The sequence below is a fragment of the Propithecus coquereli genome, unplaced genomic scaffold (genome assembly GCF_000956105.1).
Source record: "Propithecus coquereli isolate 6110/MARCELLA unplaced genomic scaffold, Pcoq_1.0 Scaffold145, whole genome shotgun sequence".
In the NCBI taxonomy this organism is placed as follows: Eukaryota; Metazoa; Chordata; class Mammalia; order Primates; family Indriidae; genus Propithecus; species Propithecus coquereli.
In genome coordinates, this window is record NW_012138858.1 from 312,858 (window position 1) to 325,955 (window position 13,098).

Consider the following 13,098-nt stretch of genomic DNA (forward strand, 5'->3'; position numbering starts at 1 on the left):
TGACGCGATCATAGCTTACTACAACCTTGAACTCGTGGGCTCGAGCCATCCTCCTGTCTCAGTCTCCTGAGTAGCTGGGATTACAAGCTATGCCACCACGCCTGGCTTAATTCTGTATTTTGAAATTTATTAATATAAGCATAGGCAGTATAAGGATAGTTGCAGTAAGATGTCTCCTAATCACTCTCAAACTTAGCAATTAGGTTAAATTAAAACACTGGGATCAGTTCAGGCCCATGCAGATTGCTGAAGTAGACACCCTAAAAAAGGCAGGTGCACTTGAATTGTCCTGGTCCTTTGGCAGCGAGTAGAGACAATACCCTCAACGTGATCCAACACCCCAGCATCCTAGGACATGATACAGCTTACCATGGCTTCCCCGTTTCCCAGGGGGCTCCGCTACTGGAAGAACGCTGGCTCAGTATCCAAAGTGGACTCAATTTTGAAGAATACATATGAACACCTCACTGATCATTTAAATCACATCTACTGTAATAACTGTAAAAGAATCTGTCTTCTGCAGATGGTGAATAGCTGTATTTTTTGGATCCAAAACCTCTAATACATTTCCACAACTTTTTGTGTGTGATTTCATACGGTGGCAAAGTCCTTTCGGCTGAACTGTGAGTGCCTGCCCTTTTTCTGTTCCTCCTCCCATATATACACTGACTAGGAAAGGCAGGCAAAAATCAACAAAAGAGGAAGTTAGTGTTTAAACTATCACTCTTTTCCTGAGGTGACATTTTCCATCAATAAGTACTAAAGTATCAATCTAGAAACCATTCTCACCTGACTAGCTTGTCAGCCAGCGATGCTCCCCATCCACCCTGCTGAAAAGAAAACTGCAGAAAGAAAAGCCTGTTATTACTACTGATCAGTGTAATGAGAGCATTTCAGTAAGGGAAATTTTGATGAGCAACTCCCCTTCTCTTTTCTTTGCACTCCCTGACTTCTTGGACTTCATCACTCGACTCATTCAAGGGAGGTCATTTTGGGGGATTACATGTATCTACACCTGGCAGCACTCTGGAAAGGTATTTTTTGATTCTCTATCAATTAAAAGCAGCTTTAAGAAAATTTATGTACAAGAGATAAAATCAACTATGTGTTCAGTTAGGAAATGAAGTCTGTACCTCTCCATAGCAGAAAGAATAATGGTTTTATTAGTGACAAAGCTTAGGGTGATTATACATTCCCATGGAATATGGAAAGCCCTTACTGCCCCAGATGCCTAAAAATAATGTTACCAACTATTGGCACATATGTAAAAAACTGGTTTAGAAAATTCATGTGTGAGTGTTAGGAGAAGAAAAAAAAAACGCCACAGGAAAATAATGTCTACTTCCTCCCCAAAGTAAAAACTTATATTTGGAAGAATTTTTTCTTAATGGGAACTGAAAAATGATCTTGGATGAAAATACTATCTTTTTCTACTTTATTCTTGAAGGCATTTTATTTTCAAGATCAACCCTTGACCAGCATGGTGGCTCACATCTGCAATCCCAGATTGCATTTTGGGGGGTCAAGGAGGGAGGATCGCTTGAACCAAGGAGTTCAAGACCAGCCTCGGCAACACGGCGGGTAAAACGGGCCAGTAGCCCCAGCTACTGGAGAGGCTGAAACAAAGATGAGCGCTTGAGTCCAGGAGTTCGAGGCTGCAGTGAGCTATGACTGCGCCACGGCACCTCAGCCTGGGCGACAGAGTGCGACCGTCTTAAAAAAAAAAAAAAAAAAAAATCAACCCCTAATTGCTCAACCTGTTCCACCAGAAGTGCAGAGGTGAACTAGTTCAAAGCACCTTCCGCATAGCACAGGCTGCATAAAAACTGTGGGAAGTGAATCAGCCGCCTGCGAGGCCTGTGCAGGTGACTCCTCAGGGAAAGCCTCCCCGGGGGACACAACACACTGTTCGTGCCCAGAAGCCACCGCCAAGGAAGACACTGAAAACAATACACAACTTGTACCAGATCATCCTAAACTCCCGTGAAAAGTGACACAAATGGAAAGAGCAGCGGAACTCTGGTAGTTCGGCCCTGCCCCTCGCCAGGGCGAGACCCTTCACTTCCCAGCCCCTCGTCTCTCCCAGAGGCGGGTTCTTTGTACCAGACCGAATGAAAACGCGTATGCCCCCCGCGGAAGCGGCACCGTTACGGTCCAGGACAAGCCCCCGGAAGGTCTCAGCCACCAGCGGGGAGACCCACCGCCAGGGTTCGCTGAGGGCACTGGGGGCGGGACCCGTCGTTCCTCTGGGGTCCTCACAGGAGGCAGCGAGCTTGACAAACCCCCCACCTCCTCGGCCTTCGCGGGGGCACGGAAGGGACCCCGGGACAGAAGGGGACGTGGGGGCCCAGCGCCGGCGGACCCCGCAGGGAGGCCCGAGAAGGAGTCCGCGGGTGTGGCGGGCTGAGCGGCGCTGGGCAGCCGAGCGTCCGGGGCGCGCCCCCGGGCGGCGGTACCTGAGTGATAGAGTCTCCGAATAGCAACACGCGAGGCCATAGCAGAGAGCTCCCGCAGCCGACCGCCTCGCACAGCGCCATAGTCGGGCCGGCGGGGGGCGGGGCGAGCGGCCGGACGCCCGCACGGCCCGCCCGGAAGATGCGCATGCGCAAGCGGGCGTCGCCGGTCCGCACCGAGGTTCCTGGCATAGTGGCCAGTGATTTTTAAGACACGCAATAGCTGTGGCCATTTGGAGACCTCAGTTTTGTCCGTTTACAAGAAACTCGGCCTACTGCACTCGTTCGCTCACAGCGAATCTGCAGGGGCGACCCCGCGGCCCCTGGGGGAAGCCAGGCTTGGGCGAAGGCCTTGGGCCCCGCGCGCCTGCTCACCCTCTGGCCCGCAGCGCCGGGCAGTTCCGCGGAACGACTCGACCACCCCCCCTGCCCTCCCCGCCCCCCGAAGGAAGCGACTTGGCGTCGCCGTCAAAGCCAACACCACACTGGGCCCGCAAGTTCAGAGGAAAGCGGGTTCAGAGGAGTTTCCGCACGTGGCAGTGCTGTGAAGTGAGAAGGCGGGGTAGGAAGTGCAGTCGGCCCTCTGCGTGGCGCAGGACGGGATCCAGGGTCCTTGCGGAGCTGTGGATGGTCACGTCCCTGACACTAAGTGGCGTGGCGTTTGCGTATCACCTACCCACAGCCTCTCCTATACTTTCAACCGTCTCTGGGTTGATTATCATACCGAATACAGTGTAAATGCGATGTAAATAGTTACTATACTGTATTTAGAGAATAATGACAAGGAAAAAAGCCCACCTGTTCAGTACAGACACAAATTGCCAGTTTTCTCCTTTTCCCTACTGTGGGTTGGCTGCAGAGACCTGCCGATAAGGAGGGCCGACTTATGTACAAGGAAATCATCTCTCAAATAAAACTCGGTCACTTATCGAACGTTTTTACCTCAACTGTGCGATGAAGTATGACAGCCGTGCTCAAAACGGGTCAGAAGGATGTCTTGAAGCCACGTAGCTTTAGGGGAAAACCGGAAGGACGGGGAAGCCGACGCCACTCCGTGCAGCTGGCGTCACGCGTGAGCGCAGCTCTAGGCTGGTGGTTCCTGGGCTCCAAGCTAGGGTCAGCCAGAGAGCTGTAAAAGCGTACTGCGGGAGGACGGAGGACGCTCACTCCAGACAAGCTGACTCAACTTCTGCGGTGGGACTGGGGCATCAGTGCATTTGTAATGGGCCCCAGGTGATTGCCATGTGCAGCCCCGATTGAGGGCACCTGCTAGGGGCACGGTGCTTGGGCTTCATCCTAATCACGATGACGACCTCCTGTTGGACTTTCAGCAGCAGAGGCTTGAGGCCAGATGTTATTTTAGGAATCAGCGGTAGGGAGTGGGGATGGGTTGTTGCAGGAATTCAGGGAGGGAAGAGTATGACTTGGGCTCAAACAGCAGCAGTGGAGATGAAGACTCAGATTCAAGAGCAATTTAGAATAGTTATTAACTCAAATTGGTTACCTTAGGGGAAAGGACACTTTCCTTTCTTGCTGTATATATATTACACATTGTGTGTATTTTTGCAACTTACTGTTTTAAAATCTATCACAATAAAATCTTATGACTTTAACCCCTAGGACTTTAGTGTGAGCCAGAGAGAACATAAGTAGGCTATTTTATAGAAATAAATGCATTTTAAGCAACAGAGTCAGATTTACACTGAAGATTGGCACCAGAGTGCAGGGGAGTGGTCAGCAGTTGGAAGTCACTATAAGAAGTGAGGCAAAATGAGGATGAAATAATGTCAGTGGAGTTTAGTGACTGTGGACAACTGATGACTTTAGATTGACAGCGTAGGCAACTCTGAAGTCGGGCTGTGAACAGGAGAAGCTAGCAGTGCACCTAGTTCCTTTCCTCTGGAGAGGCAGCAAGTAGGCCATTTTCATTGAAGTAGATGCCAAAGAAGCCCCCGGCAGAGTGGGCTGCTCCCTCAGCACCAGACACCCCTGTGTCCAGTTACTTCCAAGTCTGAATTACATGCCCTTGGCCTAATGGCTTACATATGAAACAAACAAATGACACCTGAATACCCACTGAGTCATAAACGTTATACTCTGTCTAGCCTGGGAGACAGAGCAGCACCCTGTCTCTGGGAAAAAAAAAAAAAAAACTATACTCTGAATATCCCTGAGTTATATGTGTAGATACAATATAAAAACACTGAGTCCTAAAAGTCCTAATTTTACAAACGCATAAATTAAGGAATTCAGCAAGAGTGTCAGGAGGAAAGAAACAGAAAGGTGCTTAACACTTTTAAGTGATAATCCCTGTTCATTTAAATTTGGAATATGCATATGAAAGTACAACCTACCGTGTGTTTTCTTTCCTTAATAAGTACCGTAAGACAAATTCTGTTTCAGTTGCTGTGAGCAAATCTTAAAGGTTTCAGTGGGAGCTGCACACATGCCTGGAAGCAGAATCAATAAACTCTAAAATAAGGGGTAGTTTAGTAGTTAGTTCTAGACTAATGGACAAATTAGTTGGTAATTTAGCAGTATTCAGGCTGTTGGAATCAAGGCCACCTGACATCAAAAGTAAATAGGCAACCCCAGAGAAACTAACATATTTTAAGTAACAGAAGTAGAGTCAAGTATTTTTAAAAAGTTTTAACATATACAGACAAAAAGTTATCAATGAACTGGCGTAAGGGCCTCATATAGTCTCTGTGCAGCCAGTTCCACCATTTCTCGGAGAGATTCATCATCTTCACTTCCTTCTTCACATTCTACGGTCTGAAAGTGAAAGCACAAACATGCCTTTAATTATTATAACTGCCTATAATTATTACATGGAAGATAAATGAATACTCTTTAAGAACAATCATCTGTACAGGTGGAGGTCACTGTGAATTACCAAGAGGCAGAGTTGCTGCGCCACACACCTGTGGACACAATGACTGGATCTAATTAGAGATGAATTTTGGAGGGAAAAAGAAAAAGACTGGGGAAAAGTCTAGTAAACTGGATTTACTTCAAAGCCTATATTTTGATCCAGTAAGTGATACTCCAAGGAAGTTAGTCTGTGCAACACAAATTACTTAGCAAAAAATGTATGTGGTCATTTACTCAATATTTGATATTAAAGTTTTTATCAACATAATAGTTGCACAAATTTTGGGGGTACACTGGTGTTCAATTTGATTTAAACTCACAAATAATCTTCTAGTTACTTCTTAAAGCTCAAAACACTATATGCTGGCTGGGCGTGGTGGCTCACGCCTGTAATCCCAGCACTCTGGGAGGCCGAGGCAGGTGGATCGCCCAAGGTCAGGAGTTCGAGACCAGCCTGAGCAAGAGCGAGACCCCCGTCTCTACTAAAAATAGAAAGAAATTATCTGGATAACTAAAAATACATATATAGAAAAAATTAGCCGGGCATGGTGGCGCATGCCTGTAGTCCCAGCTACTTGGGAGGCTGAGGCAGTAGGATCGCTTGAGCCCAGGAGTCTGAGGTTGCTGTGAGCTAGGCTGATGCCACAGCACTCTAGCCCGGGCAACGGAGTGAGACTCTGTCTCAAAAAACAAAACAAAACAAAACAAAAAAACACTATATGCTGTTTAAACTATATATATATATATTTTATAGAGACAGGGTCTCACTCTGTTGCTCAGGCTGGAGTGCAGTGGCGCAACCGTAGGTAACTGCAGCCTTGAACCCCTGTGCTCAAGCGATCCTTCTGCCTCAGTCTCCCGAGTAGCTGGGACTACAGGCATGCGCCACCATGCCCGGCTAATTTTTTCTATATATTTTTAGCTGTCCAATTAGTTTCTTTCTATTTTTGGTAGAGACGGGGTCTCGCTCTTGCTCAGGCTGGTCTCGAACTCCTGAGCTCAAACGATCCGTCCACCTCGGCCTCCCAGAGTGCTAGGATTACAGGCGTGAGCCACCGCGCCCGGCCATTCTCCCTATGTCTTGAACTCTGGTCTGAAGGGATCCTCCCACATCGGCCTCCCAAAGCTGGGAATACAGGCACGAGCCTCTGCACCTGGTAATTTTTTATCATGCCATAAATATTCTCCATAAAAAAATTTAGGAGAGAAAGAAAACAAACCTTTAATTCTATGATCTAATGATAACTACTGTTAATATTTCAGTGTATAACCTTCTAGACTTTTAGGTACACACATATATATTTTAAAAACAAAATGGGGTATTTATCATATATGGTCTTATAACTTTTTTCACTCAACAATGTATGGTGGACAACTTTGCACATTAATAAATCTGTGTTATTATTCTTTTTTTAAGTGATGGAACAGTTTTAATTACATACTTTGTATCTATTTAAACCTAGGATGAAAAAAACTGAGATGTCAACTTAAAAAGTGGGAATAGGTAAATGTTTTTTTGAAGATCCTTTAAGAGGTGCTCAACCCAGATGGCTGGGAGGCCACAGTCGTGAATGACCTCCAGGAGCCCATCTGTGTGGCCTCTGACTGCATCAGAATCACTGCAGACAAGAGTCAAGCCCAGTGGAAGGGCGTCCAGTCTCTGTTCCCACCTGTGGCCCAGCTGTGGTGACAGTCCTCAGGAAGAGGCAGCTCTGAAATAAGGGGTCAGCTGAATTCTCCGGAATCTTCCAGAAGTCCCTGGAAGTAGGTCCAAGAACTCAGCCTCTTGGGACTGCTCTGAAAAGGAGTAAGAATCCCACTTGGTGCGGCATGTGCATTCATGAGGTGTTCCCGTGAAATCTGGCAAATTCGTGCCTGCCAGCCAAGGAGCCACAGAGGAAGGGGCAGCTCTCAAGGAACCACATCCTGGACAACTGCCAACACCCCTCCTGCAGCCACTGGCCAGAGGCCAGGTGAATGGCCAGGTGAATGATGAGAAGCTGTCTGAGAAGCCGCCGGTTTGTTCCCTATTTGCCTCTGGACGCATCTGCTCCGTCTTCTCTGGGTGGGGGCGCCTTTCCTGGCCCTAAAACTGTGACTCTTCCCATTTGTCGCTCCTAGCAAAACTGGGAGGCTGGTAGGTTTGTCCTGGTGAGATTTTGCTTATAGGAAGCAAGGTTGGACTTCTTTTCAAATCTTTCTGCTTATTGGGTGTTGCCTGTCTGTTTTGTTTCAAATAATGCCCACCATAGCCCGCCAGCCCCAGCCCCTCCATGGCTACCACTCAGACCTGTGTCCACCTAATTGCCTGCTTTATGCACACGTGATAAGGCACACACTCTTCTGTGCCTTGAAGCTAGATTACTTTAACAGGATCTCAAATGTTTCCTATTTGTTCACCTTAACCAGAAGACACTGCCGTGTCGTTTTCTCGTTTCAGTTGCATGTGCATTTGCTGTCCAAATTTTTGCTGACTGCAAAATCTCACTATGAACAGAGGAACTTTTCCACGGCCATGTAGAATCCGCGTGGGCTGGAGCACCTGGCTGAGACAGTCCCCTGTGTGTCCACCGCGGCTGTGGGCACTGGCGGGCTGCGGCAGTCTCACCTGTGCTTTCAGTTCAGGCGCAGAGAATTCTACTGCAAGCAAAGAATCACCCATTTCAGTGGAGCAGACATTTCCATGTTAGCAGCAGAAGACAGGGCTAACTTCCACCAAGTCTCCAGCTAGAAACATTTGTGGAAGATTCAGGACACGGTCCGCAGAAGGAAAGCAGCATTCCAGTAACTGAGCCCGAGGTCTGGGCATGTTATTCCGAATCTGGAGGGAGGAGAGGCCCCACCCCAGGGCCTCCTGCGTGTCGCTCAGGGCCGAAGATTCCCCTGCCATAGCCTGAGCGCCTGAGTTTTCTCCACTTTACCATCAGGAGATGGAGGCTCAGAGGGGCTCACAAAAGCACGCGCCCCAGGTGCAGCAGAGCTGGGTCCTTCCCAGTAGATGGAGCCGAGATGGGCACAAGAGTCTTGGAGGCCAGCGTGTCTCTGCGCCAGGTGTCTGCCGCTGGCCTGCCAGCAGGTGTGCTGCCAAGTCACAAGCTCCTCGAGGACAAACTCTTCAAGTGCACGGCCAGCTGCCCTGGTCTTTCGATGCCACTGGTGTGCCTGCCATCGTCATCCTTGATGACCATATGTACAGCACTGGGAGTGCAAGGATGTGCCATATACGTTATGCATTCATTTATTTATCTCTTACTCTTGGATATTTCGGTCTCTTGCCATTGTTTTAATGCTAATATAGACATCCTTGTATATAATCTTTGCTCACTTTCTTTTTTTTTTTTGAGACAGAGTCTCACTGTGTTGCCCGGGCTAGAGTGCCGTGGTGTCAGCCTAGCTCACAGCAACCTCAAACCTGGCCTCAAACCTGGCCTCAAGCAATCCTTCTGCCTCAGCTTCCCAAGTAGCTGGGACTACAGGCATGCGCCACCATGCCCGGCTAATTTTTTCTATATACTTATAGTTGTCCGATTAATTTCTTTCTATTTTTAGTAGAGACGAGGTCTCGCTCTTGCTCAGGCTGGTCTCAAACGCCTGAGCTCAAACAATCCGCCCGCCTCGGCCTCCCAGAGTGCTAGGATTACAGGCGTGAGCCACCGCGCCCGGCCTTTGCTCACTTTCTGCCTGATTATTTTCTTTGGTTGAATCCAGTGAATAGAATTGTGAAAAAAGGCCTTGCTTTTTTAAGCCTTGACCACATCACCAAACTGCCTTGCGGAAAGAAAGCGCTGCCTAATTGACACTCCCCCTTTCCCAGTGGCATGAGAGAGTAACTGTTCCCTATTCTTCCACCGTCACCGGGTCTCCTCACTCTCTCTAATCTGTGCCAGTATGATAAGCAGTGATATTTCATACTTTAAATCTGTATGTCCTCCAATTGTTAGTGGATCAGAATATTTGTTTTCTCTTCATTGGCTATCTATATTTCTTCCCTGGTGAATTACTTGTTCATGTTCTTAGCTTTATTTTTCTATTGAGGTATAAGAAATCTAATGTGTTTTCTCAAAGCACCTATATAGTCAAAGATCATACAAAAGAAATTTAAAACTTAAGTTACTTGTTTAGAACTCATCTTCAAAAACAACTCTGCAAGGAAGATATAGTTATTCATTCATCTTGTGAAATAATTACAAAAGATATGCTGGTGTGAGACCAGAGTAGGCCCCACTCTCAAACCCTATTGTTTGGAAAAGCCGCTTGGATCTTGCTGGTGCAAATAGAAAAGCAGCTTCTCTGAAAAATCTAGAACCAGCTGGATGCCAAACTAGGGAATTGCTGAGGTGAATTTAGGTGTATTATGGAAAAGGAAAATAATGGAATAATATACATGGGAACCATGTACTATGTAGGAACCTGGAAAAACACAGAAAACTTTATATATAGTAATATAAATACAACCATGTAAGAAAAATGTAAGAACCACTGGAATGAAATGCGAAAATACAAAAGTAAACTGTTAGGTGTGGGATCATAGCTTTTGCCTTCACTTTATTTCCCAGATGTGTTTAGATGTAGGAAGGAGCAGCTACCTACCCGTGTCTCCAAGTTAAGGTTAGCAGTTTTTCCATCCACTGTGACACTAAGAACAGAGCCATCTTTTACACTTACACAGTCTTCTCCAAATATGTCCCTTAAAATAAACAAAGATGCAATATTAGTGGAAAAGTCCAGCTTTACATATTTGGGGAAAAATAAAATTGAAGACAAGTCCTAGTTCTAAAGTAGAATACTTGTATTTATACCTGAGATCTTCTTATTTACCTTGATATAGCTTGTTAATTTTATAAAACATCTAAATGACACAGCTATCATTTCTTAAGAATGCTCTATTCAGAGGCATTGTGCTAGGCACTTTATATATATTATCTTTACCTATAATAATTTTGTTAAGGATCCCCTTTTACACATGAAGAAAAGAAACAGAGAAGTTAAGTGATTTGCTTAAAGTCTCATGGCTCGTAAGCAGCCGAGTTGGTACTCAAATCCAGGTATATAGATTTAACTGCTCCCAAGACCACTAGCTGTCTACTCCTTTTCATCTCTCCAAATGCCCACTTTGAGTTACTTAAACTCAGTATTTTTTGAGCATCTTCTACATGCCAGGTGCTGTGCCAGGTGCTAGGATACAGAAATCACTGACATTGTCTCTATCATCAAGGAGCTACAGTTTAATCATTAATTTAAACATTGTCCCCATGACAGAAGTGTTACAAAACAGCAGTCCAATTAGTAGTAGGCTGGGCGCAGTTAAGAAAAGGTAGTCAGTGAATCTAAAAAACTCACAAAGACAATGGCCATCCTTGGTCAGGTAAGCACTGACAATAGCGCATTAAACCCGGGTGGTGGTGATCAACTGCTTGCTCTTTGAGACAGTTAATGTTAATAATATGTTTGAATAAACTTGGCTAAGTAACCTAGTACTAAAGAAAAATAGTGTATTTTAAATACAGAAATATATTCAAAAGGATAGGAAAAAAGGATTTCATATTCATGTGATCAACCTCTAAAGAAACCAATACCTTTATTCCATACAATCCTAAGTATTAAACAACTGTGAAGATAAAGCTACCTTTATAAGGGCATGATCAACTTGCAAGTTTAAAGACACTGGTATCTCACATTCTTGAGGTGAATGTAAGCTGTGGCTCTTTGTCTTATAGCCCTATTCCTAACAGTTGAATAGTTCAAGGGGGTGGAGAGGGAGAGGGGGTGGGAGGAGTGGCGTGACAGGACTGGGGAGGAAAGCCAGAGTGGAAAGTGAAGTGGAAGGGCTAGCAGTCTCCTGCAGACTGCCCCCCGCACACCCGAACGGAACAGCTGTGGCAGTATGTTCCTCCATTCTGTACCTCCAACTGCTGTACCTGGGAGAGCTGCGGCATTCCAGGGCACCACAGGTTTTCTATTTTTGCAAAGCCTCTGGGAACAGAGCTGCCAGCATCACAACTGTTCTAGTTACGTCCCTGGTCAGGCATAGGAGAGCACCAATACCCACCTTCTACAAGAGGGTTCTTTAACAGGGTCTCAGGAGGGGCTTTGGGCAGGGGGTTGTCTAACCTTGAAATCAAAGGTAAAATTGCACTTGTGTGTATCCCCCCTGCCTGGGAGAAGTTCCACAGCCTTACCTGACTGTCACAGGGGTCAGTGATCTAAAAATGATTAAGACATTTAGACTCTAAGGCTGGCAGAGTAAAGCCCTCTGCAAAAGTAGTAAGAGAACCAGGGGCTACCACCGTCACAGGGTTGGGACCCAGACAAATCTGTGGCCTTTTCAGTGGCAATGGAAATCACTGTTCCTGCATTGTTAGCTGGTTTTGTATAACAAGGATGCTTTTAAAAAACAAATGACAACACCCTGAAGACTTTTTTGAGGATGTGTGACAGCTTCTTTAAGCGAAGTCACCATTTAAAGCCTATCATCTGTTTTTTAAAAAGCCACTAAATGGCTGCTTTAAAAAAGATTATCAGTGTAGAATTTTGGGGAAAGGAAGAAACAAATGTTAACATACAACCCTTCCAAACTTGAAGAACACCTCATTTTGTTAAGATGTCGAATTGAGTAACTTTCAGTTTAAAAATAGAATCAGTCATTTATTCAACAAGCATCTGAGAAATTGCTATGTACAAGGCACTGTGCTAGACATTGAAATTACAAATCTATTAATAAATACAAATCTTTTTATTTTTCCTTTTTCAGTGTAATATATAAGTTTAAATTGTAGCTATCTGCTATGAGGTAGTTTTACATGATTATTTTATTTGGAGAAACATTCAGAAATCAGGCTTAAAGAATATCTGCAGAAAGGTAAAAGACCTACTATCTGGTGCTTAGAAAAATACTAATATTAAAGGTAATTCAGAGTTTACAGATTTACTATCTGGGAAGAGTCTAAGAAACCATTCTTAACAAAGAATTCACATTTAAGAAGTAAATATATAAAATAATTCTTAAAGGCACAGTCACATTCAGCTAAGATTTTAGTACATGTCCTTGATGATAATGCTTTCATCTTTGCTGACTACGCTTGCCCTGTGAGAACATTCTGAGGCAATATATTAAAGGAAACATAAATGGCTGACCACACAGGTCATAAACACTTGGAACTAGCTGGAGCGCTGAGCTGGAAGGGAGCAGTTCAAACTGTTCTCTGTCCTGATGGAGAAGCAGGCCTGGGGGCCGCAGGGTGGCCTGGTCTGAGCCACACCGAGTCCTTAAGTGAGTCCAGCCGAATCCAGGGCTCCTCCTCCCCATCCTCACTACCTTGTTGAGCAACAATGGGAGAACTTACTGGAGCATGATCTCCAATCTCTTGCTATAAACGTGCATTTCTAATTTTTTAGAAACCTTTTGTACTGCACCTGGGGGAAAAAAAGAGTGACAGAGTTCAATTACAAAATTCCTATTTAGAATAATTTCCAAATTAATAATCAGAACATGGTTACCGATAAACCAAAGTGATTAACTATGGAATCCTGAAAGTGACAGGATGTGTACGGATCATCTACCTGCTAAGCCAAATTGATTTTTTCATCACTTTATTTCATGTTCTTACTAAAGAACCACAACATGACATTTAACATTATTTGTAACTTTTAATTTTATTTTCAATGTTTCTCAAACTTTACATTTATGACCAGAGGTGAATAAAATTATAACTCCAAGTATTCTAGGGGTATATCCAAGCTCAAAGATCCCTTAAGTCTTTTATTTTACCTA

At 45.1% G+C, this 13,098-nt stretch overlaps 2 protein-coding genes across 2 annotated transcripts in view; both read right to left on the reverse strand.

The window, feature by feature from the left end:
- Window positions 1-2,564, reverse strand: part of IAH1 (isoamyl acetate-hydrolyzing esterase 1 homolog (S. cerevisiae)) — a 12,338-nt gene extending 9,774 nt beyond the window's left edge. Inside the window, exons 1-2 of the mRNA XM_012639954.1 lie at window positions 2,457-2,564; window positions 790-842 (exon numbers count right to left, since the gene is read on the reverse strand). Of these exons, the coding sequence (XP_012495408.1) occupies window positions 790-842; window positions 2,457-2,537 (134 nt within the window). The 5' untranslated portion in view covers window positions 2,538-2,564. The remainder of the gene's footprint in view (window positions 1-789; window positions 843-2,456) is intronic.
- Window positions 2,565-5,042: 2,478 nt separating this feature from the next.
- Window positions 5,043-13,098, reverse strand: part of CPSF3 (cleavage and polyadenylation specific factor 3, 73kDa) — a 64,487-nt gene continuing 56,431 nt past the window's right edge. Inside the window, exons 12-15 of the mRNA XM_012639942.1 lie at window positions 12,833-12,854; window positions 12,671-12,740; window positions 9,918-10,014; window positions 5,043-5,228 (exon numbers count right to left, since the gene is read on the reverse strand). Coding sequence (XP_012495396.1) covers window positions 5,127-5,228; window positions 9,918-10,014; window positions 12,671-12,740; window positions 12,833-12,854 — 291 coding nt within the window. The 3' untranslated portion in view covers window positions 5,043-5,126. The remainder of the gene's footprint in view (window positions 5,229-9,917; window positions 10,015-12,670; window positions 12,741-12,832; window positions 12,855-13,098) is intronic.